Source organism: Hibiscus syriacus, unplaced genomic scaffold (genome assembly GCF_006381635.1).
Source record: "Hibiscus syriacus cultivar Baekdansim isolate YM2019G1 unplaced genomic scaffold, ASM638163v2 tig00111105_pilon, whole genome shotgun sequence".
Taxonomy (NCBI): domain Eukaryota; kingdom Viridiplantae; phylum Streptophyta; class Magnoliopsida; order Malvales; family Malvaceae; genus Hibiscus; species Hibiscus syriacus.
In genome coordinates this window covers 5,469,174-5,494,306 of record NW_024062987.1, presented here as the reverse complement: position 1 = coordinate 5,494,306, position 25,133 = coordinate 5,469,174, and the positions used below count along the sequence as shown (strand labels likewise).

At 36.0% G+C, this 25,133-nt stretch overlaps 2 protein-coding genes and 1 pseudogene across 3 annotated transcripts; 2 read left to right on the top strand and 1 right to left on the bottom strand.

Moving 5' to 3' along the window:
* Positions 1-222: 222 nt before the first annotated feature.
* LOC120154013 (mannosylglycoprotein endo-beta-mannosidase-like) lies at positions 223-10,154 on the top strand. Of its 2 annotated transcripts, XM_039165872.1 has the most exons (12): positions 223-365; positions 3,942-3,981; positions 4,787-4,925; positions 5,104-5,331; positions 5,469-5,527; positions 6,159-6,207; positions 6,623-6,853; positions 7,271-7,440; positions 7,528-7,732; positions 8,056-8,721; positions 8,812-9,039; positions 9,151-10,154. In XM_039165872.1, exons 3-12 carry the CDS (start codon positions 4,851-4,853, stop codon positions 9,952-9,954), a joined length of 2,715 nt encoding a protein of 904 aa, XP_039021803.1. In that variant the 5' UTR covers positions 223-365; positions 3,942-3,981; positions 4,787-4,850; the 3' UTR covers positions 9,955-10,154. The 2 variants fall into 2 exon arrangements, with proteins under 2 accessions (XP_039021803.1, XP_039021804.1); XM_039165873.1 differs by lacking the exons at positions 223-365; positions 3,942-3,981 and having other exon boundaries at positions 4,788-4,917.
* Positions 10,155-10,513: 359 nt separating this feature from the next.
* Positions 10,514-12,656, top strand: LOC120153988 (pentatricopeptide repeat-containing protein At3g05340-like). The gene has a single exon (XM_039165845.1). The coding sequence runs from the start codon at positions 10,595-10,597 to the stop codon at positions 12,557-12,559; it is 1,965 nt and encodes a 654-aa protein (XP_039021776.1). The 5' UTR covers positions 10,514-10,594; the 3' UTR covers positions 12,560-12,656.
* Positions 12,657-13,130: 474 nt separating this feature from the next.
* On the bottom strand, positions 13,131-23,439 carry LOC120153760 (annotated as a pseudogene).
* Positions 23,440-25,133: the final 1,694 nt, after the last annotated feature.

The window sequence follows — 25,133 nt, the reverse complement described above, 5'->3', positions numbered from 1 at the left end:
CGGTGAAAACGAAATTGATGGTGACAAAATTTACAGTATAAACAAGGGATAAAAAGAACAAAAGATTTAAAACAAAATCCGAAGAATTTAAACAGATCCACCTTGAAATGACCGACGTAGAAAACAAGTCGACAAGCTCTACGTGGCGCCAATTAAGTGCCGACATTGTTTCCTTCCGAACGCGCTGATAGATACTCTCAATGTCATCTCACTTTTCTTCTCTCTCCAAACACAGTCGTCTTCCAAAACTCGGCAATGCCGGAGGTTGGAGAGAAGACCGTGCTTGACTCGGGATGGCTCGCCGCGAGATCCACCGAGGTTCAACTCACTAGGACTCAGCTCACCCACCACTCATCCCCCCACTAGCCCTGTTGAAAACTGAGTCAAGAAACGTGGTAGCAGCCGGCTGCTACAATTTTTGCCAAAGTTTGGCAAGGATTTTGAATTTAAGTAATGATTAATTACATTTTAGTCATTGCACTTTAGGGTATTTTCAAAGATTAGTCCCTAAGTTTTAACTATAAATACCCTAGTTCATTTAGCTTCAAAATCATCCCAAAATCATTTCTTTCTTCCAATACTAGAGAGTTTTTTTTGTGAGTAGTGAGTGTTTTGTAAACACCTGTAAATTTTCTCTCTTAGTAAAAGATCTGCAGCAGTCCGGAGACGTAAGCACAATTGGCTAAACTCCGTTATCAATTTTCGGGTATTTTCGGGTATTATTTTTCCGCTTTTATTTCGCATTCTCACTAATCTGGTTATAGGAAAATTACTTGTACTCGGTGTATATTTCCTAAAAACTGGTATCATGAGCTTTTGGTTGTGAATTTTGCCAATTTTTCTGCAAGGTTACTATTCAGGTGAATAGTGAATTTTGTGAATAGTGAAATTTTGTCGGCGATACGAATTTGTCGACTGAGGTGTTCAAATACACGGCGGTTCGCAGAAATTGTCAAAAACGATTCAAAGAAGCCAGATTCGAGTGGGAGCGATGGCTGCAGACGAAGGGAATGTGAAAATTGAAAAGTTCAATGGTACGGACTTGGATTTTTCTGCAAAGATTGGCAAGACACCCAAGGCAGAAAGGTAAGAGTTGGTTCATACTGATGTATGGGGACCATCCCCAGTTCCATATCTTGCAGGCTCACTATATTATGTCACATTCATCGATGATTCAACAAGGAAGGTGTGGGTTTATTTTCTGAAGAAGAAATCAGAAGTCTTTGATACCTTCAGAAAATGGAAGGCCATGGTGGAAAATGAGACTGATTTGAAAGTCAAGCGGTTGAGGTCTGACAATGGAGGAGAGTACAGAGACAGTAGATTCAGAGATTTCTGCGCAAACAATGGGATCAAGATGGAGACAACAGTTCCCATAACACCGCAGCAGAATGGCGTAGCAGAGCGCATGAACAGAACTCTGAATGAACGTGCCAGAAGCATGAGGATACATGCCGGATTGCCCAAATTTCTATGGGCTGAAGCTATCAACACTGCAGCTTATCTGATCAACCGTGGACCCTCAGTTCCTTTGGATGGCGGAATACTAGAGGAAGCTTGGAGCAAGAAAGAAATAAACCTTTCACACTTAAGAGTGTTTGGTTGTATTTCTTATGTACACATAAACTCTGCTGAAAGAAGTAAACTTGATGCAAAGGAAAGACGTCATTTTCAATGAAAATGCGATGTACAAAGACAGGTAAACCGCAAAATCAAGTAATACCGAAGCTGAAACAAAGGAATTTGCTGAGTTCGAGGAGATTTCTGGAAATGATGTTCAGATCAGTCCTGAAGCAGTTCAAGAGGAAGAACCACGCACACCAGAACTAAGACGCTCCTCCAGAATTCCTAAACCAACCCAACGGTATTCGCCTTCTTTGCACTACTTGTTGCTGACTGACAATGGTGAACCAGAGTGCTATGATGAAGCGATGCAGGTGGATGATTCAGTCAAGTGTGAGTCTTCCATGAAAGATGAGATGGACTCGCTTATGTCAAATCAGACGTGGGAATTAGCTGAATTACCATCAGGCAAGAGAGCTCTCCATAACAAGTGGATTTACAGGTTCAAAGAAGAGAACGATGAGAGCAAACGCTACAAAGCAAGATTGGTAGTCAAAGGTTTTCAGCAAAAAGAAGGTATTGACTACAATGAAATTTTCTCTCCAGTCGTAAAATTGTCTACAATCAGACTGGTGTTGAAAATTGTAGCTGCAGAGAATTTACATCTTGAGCAGTTAGATGTAAAGACAGCTTTCCTTCATGGTGATTTGGAGGAAGAAATCTATATGAGGCAGCCAGAAGGCTTCATAGAGGCAGACAAGAAAAACATGGTATGCAGGTTGAAGAATAACTTGTATGGTTTAAAACAAGCTCCTAGACAGTGGTACAAGAAGTTCGATAGCTTCATGAGTAGCAGTGGTTTTATCAGATGCCAAGCAGATCATTGTTGCTACATCAAGAGGTTCGACAACAGCTTCATTATTTTATTATTGTACGTTGATGACATGCTCGTTGCAGGCTCAGACATGCAAGAGATTATACACTTGAAGCAAAAATTGTCGAAGCAGTTTGCTATGAAGGATCTGGGTGCTGCAAAGCAGATTCTTGGGATGAGGATCAAGAGAGACACAAAGTCGGGGACTTTGATGTTATCACAGGCTGAGTACATCAACAAAGTACTCTCTAGGTTCAACATGCAAGATGCTAAACCAGTAAGTACACCTTTAGGTGTTCATTTCAGACTCTCCAAAGAACAGTCACCAAAGACGGAGGAAGAACGTGCACACATGGTGAAGGTGCCGTATGCCTCAGCAATTGGAAGTCTGATGTATGCCATGGTTTGTACCAGACCAGATATTGCTCAAGTAGTGGGAGCTGTTAGCAGGTACATGAATAATCCAGGCAAAGTACACTGGGAAGCAGTCAAATGGATCCTCAGTACGAGGTACCACAAACAAAGCACTTTGTTTCAAAGGTGGAGATACGATACTGACAGGCTATGTAGATGCTGACTTAGCCGGAAATGTTGACTTCAGAAGGAGCACTACAGGGTATGTCTATACTCTAGGAGGAACTGCAGTGAGTTGGGTTTCTCAACTACAGAAGATAGTTGCTCTCTCCACAACTGAAGCAGAATATGTCGCTGTTACGGAAGCCAGCAAGGAGATGGTTTGGCTCCAAAGTTTCTTGGAAGAGTTAGGCAAGAAACAAGAAAACAATGTCTTGTATTGCGACAGTCAAAGTGCTATCCATCTAGCGAAGAATCCGTCTTTTCATTCCAGGACGAAGCACATACAATTGCGATATCATTTTATCCGGTCTCTTCTGGAAGATGGAATTTTGAAACTTGAAAAGATTAGTGGAACTCAAAATCCTACAGACATGTTGACAAAGACGGTGACTACGGACAAACTGAAGTTGTGTTCAGCTTCAGTTGGCATGCTAGATTAACAAGACTAGAAATGCTGCTGCATCGATCGAGGTGTGAAGACAGATTAAAATCAGTCTTCAAGTGGGAGATTGTTGAAAATTGAGTCAAGAAACGTGGTAGCAGCCGGCTGCTACCATTTTTGTCAAAGTTTGTCAAGGATTTTGAATTTAAGTAATGATTAATTACATTTTAGTCATTGCACTTTAGGGTATTTTCAAAGATTAGTCCCTAAGTTTTAACTATAAATACCCTAGTTCATTTAGCTTCAAAATCATCCCAAAATCATTTCTTCCTTCCAATACTAGAGAGTTTTTTTGTGAGTAGTGTGTTTTGTAAACACCTGTAAATTTTCTCTCTTAGTAAAAGATCTGCAGCAGTCCGGAGACGTAAACACAATTGGCTGAACTCTGTTATCAATTTTCGGGTATTATTTTTCCGCTTTTATTTCGCATTCTCACTAATCTGGTTATAGGAAAATTACTTGTACTCGGTGTATATTTCCTAAAAGGCCCAACCTCTCCTTGGATGTAAGCTGTCATTCCCGGAACGTAATAAACCTCCAATCTCTGCATATTTAGCGGTCAAATTTGTTCTGATTTTTATTATGTGCGGGGAAGTACTTTTGCATTTTATAGCAATCGAATTAGTTTTTGATTTGCTTAAATGAATGCCGAGAGTTTTGCTGGTTTGGCTTGAGTTCTCTTGTTTTAATAAGGAAAAGTAATTATTTGTTTGATGATATGAAATGAAAAGGTTTGACTGAGATTGAATTGATGAGAAAATTGTTAGTTACGTATCATTTACTTTCGAGGAAAAAGAGAGGAAGCTTTATAAAAAAATAGATAATAAATGAAATTTCATATTTAGGTTCTGTCTGGTTAGTTTTTTTTCCTACTTTTTTTGAATCATTGAAAACAAATAGCAGTAACATTTTTTAATAAACTGAAAATTAAAGTTTTGTTGATATAGCAACATAATTGTAGCTTTTCTTTATCAGTTTATAGCAATTTAGGAATGTAAAGGTAAGTTGAAAAAGAAACAATAGGAAGGAATGTTCGATTTTCAGATCAATGTGCTTGAAAATTTCTTAATCCCTTTAATTGTTTCTCATTGTTCCGGGTTGAAATTAACATGTTTTATTTTAAAAATTGGACTAAAATTGTTGGTTTTAGCTAAATGTTTGAAATATTTGATGATTTTATCTGCTTCTAGGGACCTACATTGAAAAAATGATGTTGCTCCTTGTCATGACAAATATTATAGTTTAATTTGAATATATGGTTGGTTGTCTTGTTGGAGCTAGCATGTGATTTCTCATCTTAATGGTTTGGATAATTTTTTCTTTATGTACAGAGTTCTGGCAACTCTAGTAAAGAACAATTTTGTTGGTGATCCTTTTTATGGTTTGGAAAATGAAATGATCCTTGATATAGCTGATTCTGGAAGGGAGTACTACACATTCTGGTTTTTCACAAAATTCCAGTGTAAGCTGGTATGCAATGTTTTTATGTGAAATTTGTGAGGTTAAATATGAGTTGAAAACAATAAAATTTTGGTTTTGGTTTATATTCCATGTAGATGTTTCATTGTTTTGAACTGTACAACCTAAATCTTGAAAACCTTATATCCAACTAACAAATTCTCTGTTTCTTTTACTTTATATTTTGCAGTCGGGAAATCAGCATTTAGATCTGAATTTTCGTGCAATCAATTACTCTGCAGAGGTCTATTTAAATGGGCACAAGAAGGTCCTCCCTAAAGGGATGTTTCGAAGGCATTCCCTTGAAGTCACTGATATCCTAAATCCTGATGGTTCAAACTTGATGGCTGTTCTTGTTCACCCACCAGACCATCCTGGGAGCATTCCCCCTCAGGGTGGGCAAGGTGGGGATCATGAGGTACTCATCTTTGTTCAAAAGAATCTCATTAATTTGTTTGATCTCAAACATTGTAGTTTGAGGTTAAATCTTAGTTATTTAATTAATGTGAGCAAAAGCTTCAACCTAATGGCTAACACCCTTTCTTCTCATCTTAGATTGGAAAAGATGTTGCCACACAATACGTTGAAGGTTGGGATTGGATTGCTCCAGTGAGGTGAAATGTTGTAACTTTGAATGTCTGAGTTTTGTTTTGTTTGTTTCTTCCCCTGGTATTTGATTTTCTGATGAATAATGCGACTTAGTGTACCGTAACTGTTCCTGTCTCTACATAATGTGTTGCAAGATTTGTACATTCCTTAAAGGTTCTTCAACCAACTTCTCTCGATATTTAGAGTTTCATTTGTGTAGTTGATGTGATGAGGGATGTACCTTGAACATATGAGTGCATATTGTCATTGGTATGCTAAATATGAATATTTTGGGTAGACTGGTTTTATGAGCAAAATGTTTATGCACCATTCAAATGGATATGAAATAGTGCAGATATGGTTATAAAAAATGCTTGGAGGGACATCAAGAGGAGCAGCAGGGAATTAAACACGTTATAGTAGCTAGATTATTGTGCATAAGAGCAAAATCTTTGTAGTACAGGGAGAAAAACAATGCAGTTCTACTAGTATATGGAGTTTAATCAGTGTAATTATATTACATTTTTTCTGTTGTATTATCTTTTCATCTAATCTTCTATCTGTCAGAATTTTTTGAATTATCAGCTAGCATCCCATCCCTGTTTTCTGAAGAATTAAAAACATGATATCTTAATATCTGATATCTACTTGTCTCAGGGATAGGAACACTGGTATCTGGGATGAAGTCTCAATATCTGTTACCGGGGTAAGATTTATGCATAAGACATTAAGACTTGAACTTCAGTGTACTATGTTTGTATCTCATGTTAGTCTTGACTGTTGAGTGTACATAATTATCCACGATGCCATAAATGATTTTCCTTTTTATTGCATATAATTTGTCCCTTATTTATGGAGACTTTTCCATACAATTAGTTTGAGACTTTGAGTTTATTCTTGGTACCTACATATGTATTTATGTTATCTGGTAAACACACAGTTTAAACCTAAATATCAGTTGTTGATGGTGCTCTTATGTTTTCACTCTCATTTTTTATGATACATGGTAATTAATCTAAATGTCATTTGTTGATGGTGCTCTTATGTCTTCTCTCTCATTTTTTATGACACTTGGTAATTAATCTAAATGCCATCTGTTGATTCATTTGCTTTGGATGCAGCCGGTAAAAATAATTAATCCACACTTAGTTTCATCGTTTTTTGACCGTTACACAAGGGTATATTTGCATGCAACAATTGAATTGGAAAATAGAAGTGCTTGGGTTGCCGAATGTTCTTTAAATATTCAAGTGACAACAGAACTTGAAGGAAATGTTTGCTTAATGGAACATCTTCAAACTCAGCATGTTTCAGTCCCTTCTAGATCACGCATTCAGTATACATTTCCTCAGGTTAGTGTTGGTATTTTTCTTATTTATTTTTATTTGTGTTTGTTGCATCCTTGGTTGCATTACAAATTAGTTGTCTTAGATGAATAGTTGCCTTCCCCCCTTCTTGATTGTTTATTTGTATTTATGAGTTTTTTCATTTTGATAGAGTAGGACACATTGGAGAGAACTCGGAGCAATATTTGACTAAATTGGATCTCTTCGAGAAAATTACAACCGTCCTTTTTATTTTTTCATTAAGAAAATCAAAGAGGACATTAATGGTATTTCCTTTGAAATAACATTCTTTCTCTCTCTCTCTCTCTCTCTCTGCAACATGAAATTGGATACCTGTAGTTATGTGTTCAAAGCATCCATTTATTGCAAGTTGCCATTAAAATTTACTTGCCTTGTTAAAAATGCTTATGCTGTCTATTGCAGCTTTTCTTCTACAAGCCCAACCTATGGTGGCCCAACGGCATGGGAAAGCAATCTATGTATAAGGTCAGTATTAATGTTGATGTGAAGGGACATGGAGAGTCTGATTCATGGACCCAGCTATTTGGTCTCCGCAAAATTGAATCTCATATTGATACAGCTACTGGAGGCAGGTATGCTTCACAAACCAATTTTGAAAAATATTAAAGCATTACGTGTAGAATTTCTATAATCTGTTTCATTTCGGCATCCTTTAACAGGTTGTTCAAGGTGAATGGACAGCCTATTTTTATCCGTGGTGGTAACTGGATATTGTCAGATTGTTTGCTACAGCTTTCTAAGGAGCGTTACAAAACAGACATAAAATTTCACGCTGATATGAATCTGAACATGATTCGTTGTTGGGGTGGTGGGTTGGCCGAGAGACCAGAATTTTACCATTATTGTGATATTTATGGTTTGCTGGTAAAGCTCTACTCTATCTCTGTATCTCTGTATATGTCTATGTTTATGCCCATTTTATGGATGCTTGCTAGTTGCAAGGGCTATCGTACTTGTAATTTTGTGCATGCATAATTTCATTTAAGAGCCAACTAAAATGATGGACAGGATAGAGGAATGAGAGTCGAATTAGAAACCTTTTGGAACAATGAGATGCTCTTTTATGAAATTGAAAATTCTTCTTACAAGAAGTGAAACTAAGGAATGCAGCTAGTTTCGGGTATCAGGGTTTATGTAAACTTGTGTGCATGATTAACTTTGAAGTAATCAATGTAGAAATGTTGCAGGTATGGCAGGAGTTTTGGATTACTGGTGATGTTGATGGAAGAGGTGTCCCAGTATCAAACCCAAATGGCCCACTTGACCATGATCTTTTCATGCTATGTGCCAGAGATACTATCAAGCTTTTAAGGAATCATCCTAGTCTTGCTCTCTGGGTCGGTGGAAACGAACAGGTTCCACCAGCTGATATCAACACAGCGTTAAAGAATGACCTGAAACTGCGTCCATTTTTTGGGACCCATGGTGAAAACATAACGTCCTTGGAAGAGTTGTCAGCGTTCAAGGACCCTAGTCAATATTTGGATGGAACGCGTGTTTATATCCAAGGATCCATGTGGGATGGCTTTGCTAATGGAAAGGGAGACTTTACTGATGGCCCTTATCAAATCCAGAATCCTGAAGACTTCTTTAAGGATAACTTTTACAAATATGGTTTCAACCCCGAGGTCGGTTCTGTAGGAATTCCGGTTGCAGCTACTTTCAGAGCAACCATGCCTCCTGAAGGGTTGCAACTTCCATTGTTTAAGAAGCTTCCCAATGGTTACACGGAAGAAGTTCCAAATCCCATTTGGGAATACCACAAGTATCTTCCTTACTCAAAACCCGGAAAAGTTCACGACCAGATTGAACTGTATGGAACCCCGAAGGATCTCGATGATTTTTGCTTGAAGGTATTGCATGAAAACCATTTTCCTTTTATGGGGAATGCATTTGATCTTCTCTTTGATTTTAAAATTAACTTTTTTGCATGTTCATCTCAGGCTCAACTTGCTAACTACATTCAGTACAGAGCTTTATTAGAGGGTTGGTCTTCCCGTATGTGGAGCAAATACACCGGAGTTTTGATTTGGAAGACACAGAATCCGTGGACAGGTCTTCGAGGTCAATTTTATGATCACCTCTTAGACCAGACAGCCGGCTTTTATGGTTGTCGCAGTGCTGCAGAGCCGATTCATGTTCAGCTCAATCTTGCTACATATTTCATAGAGGTAAGTACTAGAAAGAATTAAATGCTACAACGGATGTGGTCGTAATTAATTATGCAATCAGCAATTCACTGGAAAGTTTTTATTTTCCTCTTCCTTTTTTTTCATGAACAGGTTGTCAATACTACGGCAGAGGAATTGTCTAATGTCGCCATAGAAGCATCAGTCTGGGATCTTGAAGGAGTTTGTCCGTATTACAAAGTTTTTGATAAGCTTTCCTTGTCACCAAAGAAAGTGGTTTCCATTAATGAGATGAAGTATCCGAAGTCGAAAAACCCGAAACCAGTGTTCTTTCTGCTACTCAAACTATACCACGTTTCAGACTACAGCATAATATCCCGAAACTTTTACTGGTTGCATCTTCCTGGTGGAGATTACAAGCTGCTGGAACCATACAGGAACAAGGGAATACCACTTAAGATAACATCAAAGACATTCATCAAAGGCTCAACATACGAAATCGAAATGAATGTGCTGAACAAATCGAAGAAACCCGACCCGAAAACTTTAACCTACAAGAACAGTTTTGCTATCAGAGACGACAATGGCGACTTCGATATGACATCACTCAAACCTATAAGCAACGTTGGAACCAGCCCGAATCACACGACAGGTTTGTTTCAGAGACTTTACAGACAATTCTCAAAGGAAACTAATGGTTTAAAGGTTGCAGAAACAAACGGAAGCGATGCCGGAGTTGCATTCTTCCTTCATTTCTCGGTTCATGCTTCGAAGATAGATCATAAGGAAGGAGAAGACAGTCGAATACTTCCGATTCATTATTCGGATAACTATTTTTCATTAGTGCCTGGTGAAGAGATGTCGGTTAAGATCTCATTCAAGGTTCCTTCGGGCGTCAGTCCAAGAGTAACTCTTAAATGCTGGAATTACCACCATGGAGTGCACACTGTTATTTAACTAGGTTTTTTTTAGGATCGTTCATGCTGCTGAGAATTCTGGTTACACGGTATCACAAAGTTGGTGGAACAACCTATTTCTAAATCGTTACATCTAAAATTCTATTTATGTTGCTCTTCGTATTTGTTATATTTCGATGCACGAAAATATAATAGGATATTGATATCTGTAATATTTTCTTGTTGGACTTATTTTTTCATTTCTCATATCTAGTTGTTTGCATAATTAAATATTGTAGCGAAAGGTCCAAACGAGAAACCTATGCTTGTAAGTTTTTGGGATTTGACTAATGTATTTTGAATTCGATTCGATAATCATTAAATAAAGTTTAAAGTACTTTATACGTTTATTTTTACTTCTTTTATTAGTCTGAGTAATTGTAATGTAATATATGTTATTTGATTGAATTTACTTGATGAGTTCATTTATTTAATAAAATAAATGGAATTTGAATCTAATTTAAATTTGAGTATAATTTAAATAGTGACACGGGGTTTAAGATAAAAACCTCAAACCATATTATTGTCGGTATATGCTCAAGCTCAACCTCTTCTAAAAGACCGTTGTTGCTTCCCTCCAAACACAAAACGAAACGGAGTAATATATTTCTATCATTGAAGCCTTTTTCAACATTTCATGGATGAAATCCCAATGGATTTTCAAAACACTAATTCCCCACATTCCTTCATGTTTCTCTTCCATCCTCCCCCCATCCAAAACCCAGAAATTGTATCAATTTCCATCTTCAGATCTCCCCAGAGTTGTTCTTAACCATTTAGACTTAAGCCTCCTTTTATCAGCCTCTGGGAAACAAGGATACTTCCTTCTGGGTTCCTCCATCCACGCTTCCTTCATCAAAAACCCTCAAATTTTTAACCCAACTGAGGATTTTAAGGTTTCTAATAATGCTCTTGTTCTTTGGAACTCTCTCCTTGGATTGTACTCGAGATGTGGTACTTTAACTGTTTTGACCAAGCTGTTTGATGAAATGCCTAAGAGAGATACCGTTTCATGGAACACAATGGTTTCTGGGTTTTTGAGGAATGAGGAGTTTGGTAAGGGTTTTGCGTACTTCAAACAGATGAGAGAATCGGGTTTTTGTTGGTTTGATCAAGCGACGTTGACAACTATTTTATCGGCTTGTGATAGAATAGAGTTGTATTCTATTGTTAAGATGATGCATGGATTGGTATTTTTGAGTGGATTAAACGAAATTAGTGTAGGGAATTCTTTGATTACTTCGTATTTTAAATGTGGGTGCGTGAGTTCAGGGAGGCGAGTTTTTGATGAGATGTTCGAAAGAAATGTTATTACTTGGACAGCTATGATCTCAGGTTTAGTGCAAAATGAATTGTATGAAGAAAGCCTGGAATTGTTTATTCAAATGCGTTCGGGATCAGTGTGTCCGAATTCTTTAACTTATTTAAGCTTATTGACAGCATGTTCTGGTCTGCAAGCACTGACGGAAGGGCGTCAAATTCATGGTCTTTTGTGGAAGTTAGGGATTCAGTCCGAACTCTGTATCGAGAGTTCACTAATGGACATGTATTCTAAATGTGGGAATGTGAATGATGCATGGCAGATTTTTGAATCTGCACAAGATCTTGATGAGGTTTCCATGACTGTAATCCTTGCGGGTTTGACACAAAATGGGTTCAAGGATGAAGCTAAACGGTTCTTTGTGAAGGTGTTCGAGTCAGGAATCGAAATTGATCCTAACATGCTGTCAGCGGTTTTGGGGGTATTTGATGAGGATACTTCATTGGGTTTGGGCAAGCAGATTCATTCTTTAGGCATCAAAAGAAGTTTTGGTTTTAACTCTTATGTCAGTAACGGGCTCATCAACATGTATTCGAAGTGTGGAGATTTAGAGGAGTCGGCCAAAGTCTTCACTCGAATGTCTCAAAGGAACTCAATTTCGTGGAACTCTATGATTGCAGCTTTTGCACGTCACGGGGATGGCTGTAGAGCACTGCAATTATACGTGGAAATGAAATCAGAAGGAATAGCGCCGACAGATGTTACATTCCTCTCTTTGCTTCATGCTTGTAGCCATGTGGGCTTAGTCGAAAAGGGTATGGAAGTCTTGAAGTCAATGACTGACGTTTATGGAATTAGTCCCAAGGCAGAACACTATGCTTGTGTTGTTGACATGTTAGGCCGGGCAGGGCTCCTCAGTGAAGCGAAGACTTTCATCGAGGGATTGCCTGTTAAACCCGATGTGCTTGTTTGGCAAGCATTGCTTGGTGCCTGTAGCATTCATGGCGATTCTGAGATAGGGAAGTATGCAGCTAATAAGCTGATTTTGGAAACACCTGAAAGTCCAGCGCCATACGTATCAATGGCGAACATATATTCTTCTCGAGGAAAATGGAAAGAACGAGCAAGGACCATTAAAAGAATGAAGGAAACTGGGGTGTTGAAAGAAACTGGCATAAGTTGGATAGAGATTGAAAAGAAAGTCCACAGTTTCGTTGTTCAAGATAGAATGCATCCACAAGCAGAGGCTATGCATGGGGTTCTGGAAGATCTATCGGAACTCATGTTGGATGAAGGTTATGAGCCAGGCTATGTTACTCCAACACGAGTAAAGTGTCGAACATAGGTATATGTATGATTTACATGTATTTGGAGGGTCGTCGGAGGATTATATCCTTGTACCTTGTGTCCAAATTTGCGTTGGACACAGCTGTCAAAACATGGATACATCAAAGAAAAATGAAGAATCAGAGCAACTCAGGTTCCAGGTAAGATGTTTATTCTCAGTTCTAACACCAAAATTTTGTCCATTAATAGAGAAACTTGTTGAATACACTATTTTGTAAACTTTTTGACGTTTTATCTTCAATTTGGTGTATAATAACTCAGAAACATATTAAATACTTTTATCTGTTTCTATAGAAAAGAAAACTCTGAAATGGTTGTTAGTGAATTTCTTGGTCATGATCTTTTTTTGATTGATCAGAATTGCTTGAAGAGTTGAAGTGAACATACTTGTGTGGAATACACATTCATGTGATCATGTCCGACACATACTCGTGTCTGACATTCGCACCCAAATCCGAGTAACATAATAATATACAACTCTGTGATCATAACCTGGAGACTAAGTGTTGAAAAGGAAATAGTATACAAATTGATGGGGAAAAGTCTTAGTTTTTATTATATTGAAAATAATTTTAAAAATTTCTATAAAGAGGTCTGGGGGATAAATTGAATCCTTGTTCCAAATTTCTGAATCTTACATAAAATTCTAAAAAATCAACAACGTACTATTATGCATTAGAGAAAAGAAGAAGAAATAATTTGTTTTTGATTTCCCCTTCAGAAATCTAGCCCTTACCCTTTTTCAAGGACCAAGGTTGTATTGTCGGGTATCTGTTATTCCTATCTTACAGTGTTCATCAGGTTGTTCAAGGCTCCTACCATCCATCTTCTCTTCTTTAATCTTGAATTCGAATGCTGTTAGCCCGCAATACCGTTGCAGTGTGTTTGGCATTTCATCGTACACTTGCCACCATTTCTCGTGAGCTTTATCACTTGCAAACCTCTGCATATCTTCCGTATCCCAGTTACAATCGTAGTCCCTGTAACACATCCATGGCTTCAACCCAAGATAATGTACCGCTGAAACTTTGTCTGGGATCATCTCCCGACTTGGGCTTTCTTGCCCTTTGAAATCCTTGAGGAAATTCACCTCAGAAGGCAACCTGTGCCACCATGTAAAGGCTTCATTCAGAAACCCCTCAACACTTCCGTTGTATGAATCCATTTCTGATCTTTTAGCCATAAGATCTTTGAACATACACAATGATGGCTCGATCACCATTAACCCGGAATTGAACCAAGTATCGTCATTCGGTGCAGCGGATAATTGAGGGTAAACAAATAGCCACTCTTATGTTTCGGAAAACTAGAACATCTGCATCAATGATACTTTATCATACCATGTTAGCATCCATGCTCTCAGCTTACTATAACTCCATTCATCGTTGGAATCTTGTTCAGCAAAGGGGCTTCGGATTTGCTTCGTTTCCCAACTCGCAGATTTTAAGGCCTCTACGGACTTTGGGGTTATGGCTTCATCGTGAAGAAGCACAAGATCTCTAGTCGAAGTCGAGTTGGTTCGGAGAATGCTTTGAGCCAAAGCAATGGCACCGCAAACATAATCTTCCGAGGAGTGAAGTATTGTTGCATAGGCTTCCCTTTGATGGAATGCGCTGTATTTTAGAAGCTTTAGCCTTTCATGATCAGCTGAATAATATCTCTATGCCTCTTCGCCTGCAGAATCACCAAATACAAACTAAAGGAAAAACAAAAGGAACCAATAATTCGGTATTTGTTGTATATGAAATACTTTTGATTTTGGAGATCTTGAATTCGAGCAGTGGCGTTTTTAATGTGTATATACATTGTCAATAGGATAAGAAATATTATATCGTAATCACCTTACACTACTATTTTTTTTTTAATTTCATATTCATTTTATTTTTTAAATCCTAATAATAGTAAGGTGAAAAAAGACGAAGACTAATTATGTATCATGATTTCACGCTAATCAAAAGTATATTTTGAACTTCAAATTAAGTTTCAGAATTATTTTCATTAGTTTTAAATAATTTTAAAATCCCGAAACTGATAGAATGATGGAGAACGATGAAACAAGTTCATTGATGTCTTGTATAAATAGAAAAAACACCGAAGAACAACGATTTTGATATAAACATAACACGAAAATAAAACTTTAAGAGTTCAATCTTTGAAGGAAGTAAAAGGGAAAAAATGACATGACCAATATGTTTAATCAATAAAATGTTGTTCGTGTCAGTATAAAACCAACTATGTCATTATGTTGATTATATTTAATGCCCAGACAAGAACAAATAAAATAATTTAAAGTTGAATAAATTTTTTTATTTAGTTAAAGTGTTTATAAAGTATTATATGTTTTAAAGACTTTCAACTATTTGATAATGAACTCGTAATCACTCTGTTGTAATCACTGGTATTCGAACATGTGACCTCAAAAAATAACAATGATTCATTTATTCACTAAAGTAAATTAGTTCGAGCTAAAATTAAATAAAAATGTATTGATCTAAACAAAAATACAATCAAATTCAAGCTATGGAATTTTATGGTAAATTTTATCAACGCTTATAATTTTTTTGTAATTGTATGAATTGTCTATCCTTAACAATCTATTTGACATTAAATACCTTACCATAAACAACAACAAAAAAATTATAAAAAGGACTAAATACATTGAACACCTTTCTAGAAGAAGAATATTGTTGTATTTCTATTTTTGGTAATATTTGCAAAGATTTCAATTAATTTTACCCCTTTTCTATTTTATTTCGATTGAAGATGTTAATTTTCTTTTTGGACTTATTCCATTCATATAATGACATATCATTATACAATTTTTATGGTTTTAATATTATTGAAATTTTAAAATATTATATCTTCTCCCGGTCCTCCCTTTGCACGGAAACTTCGCCACCACAACGTCGAGGTCATCATAATCCTCCAGAAGCGGCATCGGAATATCCGGACAAGGCGTTGGATGGCTCGAATTTTGAACAGGGAAAAAATCCTCCCATTTTGTTCCCGTATGAACACGACCGAAACGAACATGAACGGTGCTAACGACTGAACCGGGCGACTTATATTCGATTTCTTCGTTGGAATTTATGTTAACCAGACCGATTTTAATCTTCTCCTTACCATGAATCTATTAGTTGTCATGTAAAATTATTAGTTGTCATACAACTAATAATAGTTGTATAATGCATAATAATGGTTCATAATGCATTGTAAGTTGGCAACAATAATGGTTCATAGTTGGCACTAATAATGGCTGAAAAGTGACATGACAAAATCTCATATTTAGTCATTGTAATTTAGGGTATTTTCAAGATTAGTCCTTAAAGCTTCTATTATAAATATCCTAGCTCATTTAGCTTCAAAACCATCCCAAAGCATTCTAGCTTTCTTCCAATACTAGAGAGAATTTAAAGAGTTTCTTAAGAGTTGTTTTCTCCTTTTTATCAAGATAGAATTATCATTGTTTTCTCCTTAGTAGATTGAGAGAAGTTGTAATTCCTATTTTCTCATAGTGAAATTCTTCTACCATTGCCCGTAGTTTTTACCCTATATTATTTAGGAGTTTTCCACGTAAATTTTGTGTCTTTTTTATCTTCATTTTTATTTTCTCAAATTATCAGTTGTGATTTTACTTTATTTGATAGCCGTCTTCCGTAACAATTGGTATCAGAGCCAGATTAGAGTGTGTAATATCTGCTTATTGTCTTTGTGGTTGCCACCAAAAGGTGTATCCTCCAACATAAGAAAGTAAGAAGTTATTACCCATTCTTTGAAGGTTCCAGAGAACTATTCACGATAGTGAAATAGTGGGAGCTATCCGTAAAAGAAGCTATGTCAACGAAATTTGATATTGAAAAATTCAATGGGAGAAATTTCTCATTGTGGAAATTGAAGATGAATGTCATTCTGAGGAAAGACGGTTGTCTACCAACTATCAGTGAAAGACCGGTGGATTTCACAGATGACAAAAAATGGATCGAAATGGACGGGAATGCTATGACAAACTTTCATCTAGCATTAGCAAATGAAGTATTGTTAGGGATGGCAACTCAACCCGAATCCGACGGGTTCCGACCCGATCGGGTCGGATTTTTTTAAAAAAATTCGGGTTCGGGTCGGGTTTTTTTAAATGTACTGTTCGGGTCGGGTCGGGTCGGGTTTAGGGTGAAAAAGATCCGACCCGACCCGACCCGAAAATATATATAATTTTATCCTATATATTTAGGGATAATTACAATAATGTCCCTCCATATATAATTTTTTTCAATTAAGTCACTGTTTTCATTGAATAAAATTTTTTTTATTATTATTTCGGGTCGGGTCGGGTCGGGTTTCTAAGTCATATATTCGGGTCGGGTCGGGTCGGGTGAAACCTTAATTTCGTCGGGTCAGGTCGGGTCACGAGTGAAAAACCCTTTCTTCTCGGGTCGGGTCGGGTGGCCCAAAAACCCGACCCGACCCGACCCATTGCCATCCCTAAGTATTGTCAAGCATCGAGGAGGAGAAGATAACTAAGGAGATATGAGATCATCTCACCAAATTGGACGAGGCCACATCGTTGCACAATAAAATTTTCCTTAAGAGAAAATTGTACACTCTCCGTATGCCAGAATCTACTTCAGTGACGGAGCACTTAAATACACTGAACACTTTATTTTCTCAGCTTACATCCTTAAGCTGTAAAATAGGAGAACAAGAACGTGTTGAACTTCTACTTCAAAGTCTACCAGATTCGTATGATCAACTCATCATCAACTTGACAAACAATAATGTCACTAGTTTAGCCTTCGATGACGTTGCACATGTTGTTCTACAAGAAGAAAATCAGTGCAAGAATAAGGAAGACAGACAAGTAAATCTGCAACAAGCAGAAGCATTGACAATGATGACAATGATGAGAGGGAGATCAACAGAACGTGGCCAAAGCAGCAGTCACAAACATGGTAGATCGAAGTCGAGGAGCAAGAAGAATTTAAAGTGCTACAACTGTGGAAAGAAGGGTCGCTTGAAGAAGGATTGTTGGAGTCTAAATAAAAACTCCAACCCACAAGGAAATACCGCAAACACTTCAGATGATGGAGATTCTCTATGTTGTGACGCGTCAACCACCATGGAAGGCAGAAAAAGATTTGCAGATATATGGCTCATTGATTCGGGAGCAACATATCACATGACCTCAAGAAGAGAATGGTTCCATCATTATGAACCTGTCTCAGGAGGATCTGTGTATAGTTGTAATGATCATGCCTTAGAGATCATTGCCGTGGGAACCATCAAATTGAAGATATATGATGGAACAATTAAAGTTATTTGAGATGTGCGGCACGTGAAAGGATTGAAGAAAAATTTATTATCCTACGGATTGTTGGATAATAATGCAAGTAAGATTGAAACATGGAAAGGAATTATGAAGGTGTTCCGTGGAGCACTTGTGGTGTTGAAAGGCGAAAAGATAGCTGCAAACTTGTACATGTTGAGGGGAGAAACTTTCCTAGAAGCAGAAGCCTCTGTTGCCTCATGTAGTTCAGATTCTGAAATGCTATGGCATCAGAAACTTGGACACATGTCAGAACAAGGAATGAAAGTCCTTGTGGAGAAAAAGCTACTTTTAGGCTTAACAAAGGTATCACTTCCTTTATGTGAGCATTGCATAACAAGTAAGCAGCACCAGTTGAAATTCAACACGTCAAATTCTAGAGTCAAAAGTGTTCTAGAATTGGTTCACTCTGATGTATGGAAAGCACCATTTACATCCCTAGGCGGAGCAAAATACTTTATCTCGTTTATTGATGACTACTCTAGAAGATGTTGGGTGTACCCTATTAAGAAGAAGTTAGATGTGTTTTCCACTTTCAAAAACTTCAAAGCACGGGTGGAACTTGATTCTGGAAATAAGATCAAGTGTTTCAGAACAGATAATGGAGGTGAATACACAAGTGAAGAATTTAATGACTTGCAGGAAAGAAGGCATCAAAAGACAGTTCACAGTGGCAAACAGTCCTCAACAAAATGGAGTGTGTTGAAAAATTTTTGATGTTTCGATATAACAAATTAAATTAAAAGAATTTTAATTTTGAAAATGATTTTTCTAAGCATATTCGATATATTAAATCGAATATCAAAATATTACTCAAAGTATTTCAAAGTTCATTTTAAATCCTTACTAAAGTGTAAAATTAAGTTTTAATTTTAAAATAATTTTAGCATTTTAAAGAATAAGTGAAAAAAAGCTTATAATAATAATTTCTAATTACATTCATTGCTATTAGTTAGGGGGAGTTTATGATTCTTGATGAAAAATTAACTTTATGTTCAAATGTAGTTTAAGGATTAATTTTATTGATTGAACATAATTAATTTTTTATATATGAGTTGCCAATACCACTAGAGAAGATTAATTTAGCATTTTGAGTGTTTAATATACAGATTTTTGAATTATAAGGCAGAGGGAATCGATACCCTCTTGTAGGGGAACCGATTCCCCCCTAGGGTAATCGATACCCCCCCTGGGGTTCTGTTTTTTAAACACGGGCAAAACACCCAAAATTTTCAAACCCTCTCTTCTTCTATTCTCTTTGCCGTTCTCTCCTCTCTCTCCCCAAATCATCACTTTGATTCAAAAACAACGTTTCTTATCGGAATTACTTCAAATATCATCTCCTAAACCTGTTGGAATCATCAAATTAGTGCAAAAATCATCACATTCTCACAAAATCCGAAAATCTTCAAGGTATTTTTCTAAAACTTCTATTTTATCAAATTTTGAACATAGAATTAGTTTTAATTATTTCTAGATTGAAATAGTGATTGGGCATTGATTGTTTAGTGATTAGAAACTAGATTTTACAACTAATTTCATCAAAAACACAAGAATTTTCCAAAATTCTTTGAAATTTTCGGGAAAAAAAATTATTTTTCAAATTATTGTGTTTTGATTGAATTATGTTGTTGTTATGAAAAACTATACATATATTAATTTTCAAAACCTTATTTTTCAATAAGTTTTTCAAAAACTTTGCCCATTAGGATTGGTTTAGAGAACCTTGAAATATTGAGGACTCAATTGAGTTTTGGGATTGATTACATTGCATACATGTGTTTTATAATTGCAGGTTATTCATTCTATTCCGATTTTCTTAAACCATGTCAAATCTTAAACGTGCTAGGTCTTCATCTAGTCATTCAAACCAACAACCAAATCCACCTCCAAATCCTCCTCTTATTCCTAAAATTCCTATTCCTAATCCTGTTGATCCTAATATGACTATCCAAAACTCGTGCTTCAATCATCCTGGTCCTAGAAATCATCATTTTTGGTATTATCAATATTTTGACGCTTACAAAATTAGAGAAGAACGCATCCCTTTTCTTCAAGCTATGATAGATATCAATTTTAGATATCTTCCTCTTTTACAAGAGTGGAAATTTGAGCCAACTCGGAATTGAACCAAGTATCGTCATTCGGTGCAGCGGATAATTGAGGGTAAACAAATAGCCACTCTTATGTTTCGGAAAACTAGAACATCTGCATCAATGATACTTTATCATACCATGTTAGCATCCATGCTCTCAGCTTACTATAACTCCATTCATCGTTGGAATCTTGTTCAGCAAAGGGGCTTCGGATTTGCTTCGTTTCCCAACTCGCAGATTTTAAGGCCTCTACGGACTTTGGGGTTATGGCTTCATCGTGAAGAAGCACAAGATCTCTAGTCGAAGTCGAGTTGGTTCGGAGAATGCTTTGAGCCAAAGCAATAGCACCGCAAACATAATCTTCCGAGGAGTGAAGTATTGTTGCATAGGCTTCCCTTTGATGGAATGCGCTGTATTTTAGAAGCTTTAGCCTTTCATGATCAGCTGAATAATATCTCTATGCCTCTTCGCCTGCAGAATCACCAAATACAAACTAAAGGAAAAACAAAAGGAACCAATAATTCGGTATTTGTTGTATATGAAATACTTTTGATTTTGGAGATCTTGGATTCGAGCAGTGGCGTTTTTAATGTGTATATACATTGTCAATAGGATAAGAAATATTATATCGTAATCACCTTACACTACTATTTTTTTTTTAATTTCATATTCATTTTATTTTTTAAATCCTAATAATAGTAAGGTGAAAAAAGACGAAGACTAATTATGTATCATGATTTCACGCTAATCAAAAGTATTTTTTTGAACTTCAAATTAAGTTTCAGAATTATTTTCTTTAGTTTTAAATAATTTTAAAATCCCGAAACTGATAGAATGATGGAGAACGATGAAACAAGTTCATTGATGTCTTGTATAAATAGAAAAAACACCGAAGAACAACGATTTTGATATAAACATAACACGAAAATAAAACTTTAAGAGTTCCATCTTTGAAGGAAGTAAAAGGGAAAAAATGACATGACCAATATGTTTAATCAATAAAATGTTGTTCGTGTCAGTATAAAACCAACCATGTCATTATGTTGATTATATTTAATGCCCAGACAAGAACAAATAAAATAATTTAAAGTTGAATAATTTTTTTTATTTAGTTAAAGTGTTTATAAAGTATTATATGTTTTAAAGACTTTCAACTATTTGATAATGAACTCGTAATCACTCTGTTGTAATCACTGGTATTCGAACATGTGACCTCAAAAAATAACAATGATTCATTTATTCACTAAAGTAAATTAGTTCGAGCTAAAATTAAATAAAAATGTATTGATCTAAACAAAAATACAATCAAATTCAAGCTATGGAATTTTATGGTAAATTTTATCAACGCTTATAATTTTTTTGTAATTGTATGAATTGTCCATCCTTAACAATCCATTTGACATTAAATACCTTACCATAAACAACAACAAAAAAATTATAAAAAGGACTAAATACATTGAACACCTTTCTAGAAGAAGAATATTGTTGTATTTCTATTTTTGGTACTATTTGCAAGGATTTCAATTAATTTTACCCCTTTTCTATTTTATTTCGATTGAAGATATTAATTTTCTTTTTGGACTTATTCCATTCATATAATGACATATCATTATACAATTTTTCTGGTTTTAATATTATTGAAATTTTAAAATATTATATATTCTCTCGGTCCTCCATTTGCACGGAAGCTTCGCTACCACGACGTCGAGGTCATCATAATCCTCCAGAAGCGGCATCAGAATCTCCGGACAAGGCGTTGGATGGCTCGAATTCTGAGCAGGGAAAAAATCCTCCCATTTTGTTCCCCTATGAACACGACCGAAACAAACGTGAACGGTGCTAACGACCGAACCGGGCGACTTATATTCGATTTCTTCGTTGGAATTTATGTTAACCAGACCGATTTTAATCTTCTCCTTACCACGAATCTATTAGTTGTCATGTAAAATTATTAGTTATCATACAACTAATAATAGTTGTATAATGCATAATAATGGTTCATAATGCATTGTAAGTTGGCAACAATAATGGTTCATAGTTGGCACTAATAATGGTTGAAAAGTGACATGGCAAAATCTCACATTTAGTCATTGTAATTTAGGGTATTTTCAAGATTAGTCCTTAAAGTTTCTATTATAAATATCCTAGCTCATTTAGCTTCAAAACCATCCCAAAGCATTCTAGCTTTCTTTCAATACTAGAGAGAATTTAGAGAGTTTCTTAAGAGTTGTTTTCTCCTTTTTATCAAGAGAGAATTATCATTGTTTTCTCCTTAGTAGATTGAGAGAAGTTGCAATTCCTATTTTCTCATAGTGAAATTCTTCTACCATTGCCCGTAGTTTTTACCCTATATTATTTATGAGTTTTCCACGTAAATTTTGTGTCTTTTTTATCTTCATTTTTATTTTCTCAAATTATCAGTTGTGATTTTACTTTATTTGATAGCCGTCTTTCGCAACAATTGGTATCAGAGCCAGATTAGAGTGTGTAATATCTGCTTATTGTCTTTGTGGTTGCCACCAAAAGGTGGATCCTCCAACATAAGAAAGTAAGAAGTTATTACCCATTCTTTGAAGGTTCCATAGAACTATTCACGATAGTGAAATAGTGGAAGCTATCCGTAAAAGAAGCTATGTCGACGAAATTTGATATTAAAAAATTCAATGGGAGAAATTTCTCATTGTGGAAATTGAAGATGAAGGACATTCTGAGGAAAGACGGTTGTCTACCAACTATTAGTGAAAGGCCGGTGGATTTCACAGATGACAAAAAATGGATCGAAATGGACGGGAATGCTATGGAAAACTTTCATCTAGCATTAGCAAATAAAGTATTGTCAAGCATCGAGGAGGAGGAGACAACTAAGGAGATATGAGATCATCTCACCAAATTGTACGAGGTCACATCGTTGCACAATAAAATTTTCCTTAAGAGAAAATTGTACACTCTCCGTATGCCAGAATCTACTTCAGTGACGGAACACTTAAATACACTGAACACTTTATTTTCTCAGCTTACATCCTTAAGCTGTAAAATAGGAGAACAAGAACGTGTTGAACTTCTACTTCAAAGTCTACCAGATTTGTATGATCAACTCATCATCAACTTGACAAACAGTAATGTCACTAGTTTAGTCTTCGATGACGTTGCACATGTTGTTCTACAAGAAGAAAATCGGTGCAAGAATAAGAAAGACAGACAATTAAATCTGCAACAAGCAGAAGCATTGACAACGATGACAATGATGAGAGGAAGATCAACAGAACGTGGCCAAAGCAGCAGTCACAAACATAGTAGATCGAAGTCGAGGAGCAAGAAGAATTTAAAGTTCTACAACTGTGGAAAGAAGGGTCACTTGAAGAAGGATTGTTGGAGTCTAAATAAAAACTCCAACCCACAAGGAAATACCGCAAACACTTCAGATGATGGAGATTCTCTATGTTGTGACGCGTCAACCACCATGGAAGGCAGAAAAAGATTTGCAGATATATGGCTCATTGATTCGGGAGCAACATATCACATGACCTCAAGAAGAGAATGGTTCCATCATTATGAATCTGTCTCAAGAGGATCTGTGTATAGTTGCAATGATCATGCCTTAGAGATCATTGGCGTGGGAACCATCAAATTGAAGATGTATGATGGAACAATTAAAGTTATTCGAGATGTGCGGCACGTGAAATGATTGAAGAAAAATTTATTATCCTACGGATTGTTGGATAATAATGCAATAAGATTGAAACATGGAAAGGAATTATGAAGGTGTTCCGTGGAGCGCTTGTGGTGCTGAAAGGCGAAAAGATAGCTTCAAACTTGTACATGTTGAAGGGAGAAACTTTCCTAGAAGCAGAAGCCTCTGTTGCCTCATGTAGTTCAGATTCTGAAATGCTATGGCATCAGAAACTTGGACACATGTCAGAACAAGGAATGAAAGTCCTTGTGGAGAAAAAGCTACTTCCAGGCTTAACAAAGGTATCACTTCCTTTGTGTGAGCATTGCATAACAAGTAAGCAGCACCGGTTGAAATTCAACAAGTCAAATTCTAGAGCCAAAAGTGTTCTAGAATTGGTTCACTCTGATGTATGGAAAGCACCATTTACATCCCTAGGCGGAGCAAAATACTTTGTCTCATTTATTGATGACTACTCTAGAAGATGTTGGGTGTACCCTATTAAGAAGAAGTTAGATGTGTTTTCCACTTTCAAAAACTTCAAAGCATGGAACTTGATTATGGAAATAAGATCAAGTGTTTCAGAATAGATAATGGAGGTGAATACACAAGTGAAGAATTTAATGACTTTTGCAGGAAAGAAGGCATCAAAAGATAGTTCACAGTGGCAAACACTCCTCAACAAAATGGAGTGTGTTGAAAAAATTTTGATGTTTCGATATAACAAATTAAATTAAAAGAATTTTAATTTTGAAAATGATTTTTCTAAGCATATTCGATATATTAAATCGAATATCAAAATATTACTCAAAGTATTTCAAAGTTCATTTTAAATCCTTACTAAAGTGTAAAATTAAGTTTTAATTTTAAAATAATTTTAGCATTTTAAAGAATAAGTGAAAAAAGCTTATAATAATAATTCCTGATTACATTCATTACTATTAGTTAGGGGGAGTTTATGATTCTTGATGAAAAATTAACTTTATGTTCAAATGTAGTTTAAGGATTAATTTGATTGATTGAACATAATTAATTTTTGATATATGAGTTGCCAATACCATTAGAGAAGATTAATTTAGCATTTTGAGTGTTTAAAATACAGATTTTTGAATTATAAGGCAGAGGGAATCGATACCCTCTTGTATGGGAACCGATTCCCCCTTTGAAGGGGAACCGATTCCCCCCTAGGGTAATCGATACCCCCCTGGGATTCTGTTTTTTAAACACTGGCAGAACACCCAAAATTTTCAAACCCTCTCTTCTTCTATTCTCTTTGCCGTTCTCTCCTCTCTCTCCCCAAATCATCACTTTGATTCAAAAACAACGTTTCTTATCGGAATTACTTCAAATATCATCTCCTAAACCTGTTGAAATCATCAAATTAGTGCAAAAATCATCACATTCTCACAAAATCCGAAAATCTTCAAGGTATTTTTCTAAAACTTCTATTTTATCAAATTTTGAACATAGAATTAGTTTTAATTAT

Coding starts and splice junctions, on each gene's coding strand:
- LOC120154013 (XM_039165872.1), top strand. CDS start 4,851: ATGATCCTTGATATAGCTGATTCTGGAAGGGAGTACTACACATTCTGG. Junction 5,332..5,468: donor GGCAAGGTGGGGATCATGAG/GTACTCATCTTT, acceptor TTCTCATCTTAG/ATTGGAAAAGATGTTGCCAC. Junction 6,854..7,270: donor TTCAGTATACATTTCCTCAG/GTTAGTGTTGGT, acceptor TGTCTATTGCAG/CTTTTCTTCTACAAGCCCAA.
- LOC120153988 (XM_039165845.1), top strand. CDS start 10,595: ATGAAATCCCAATGGATTTTCAAAACACTAATTCCCCACATTCCTTCA.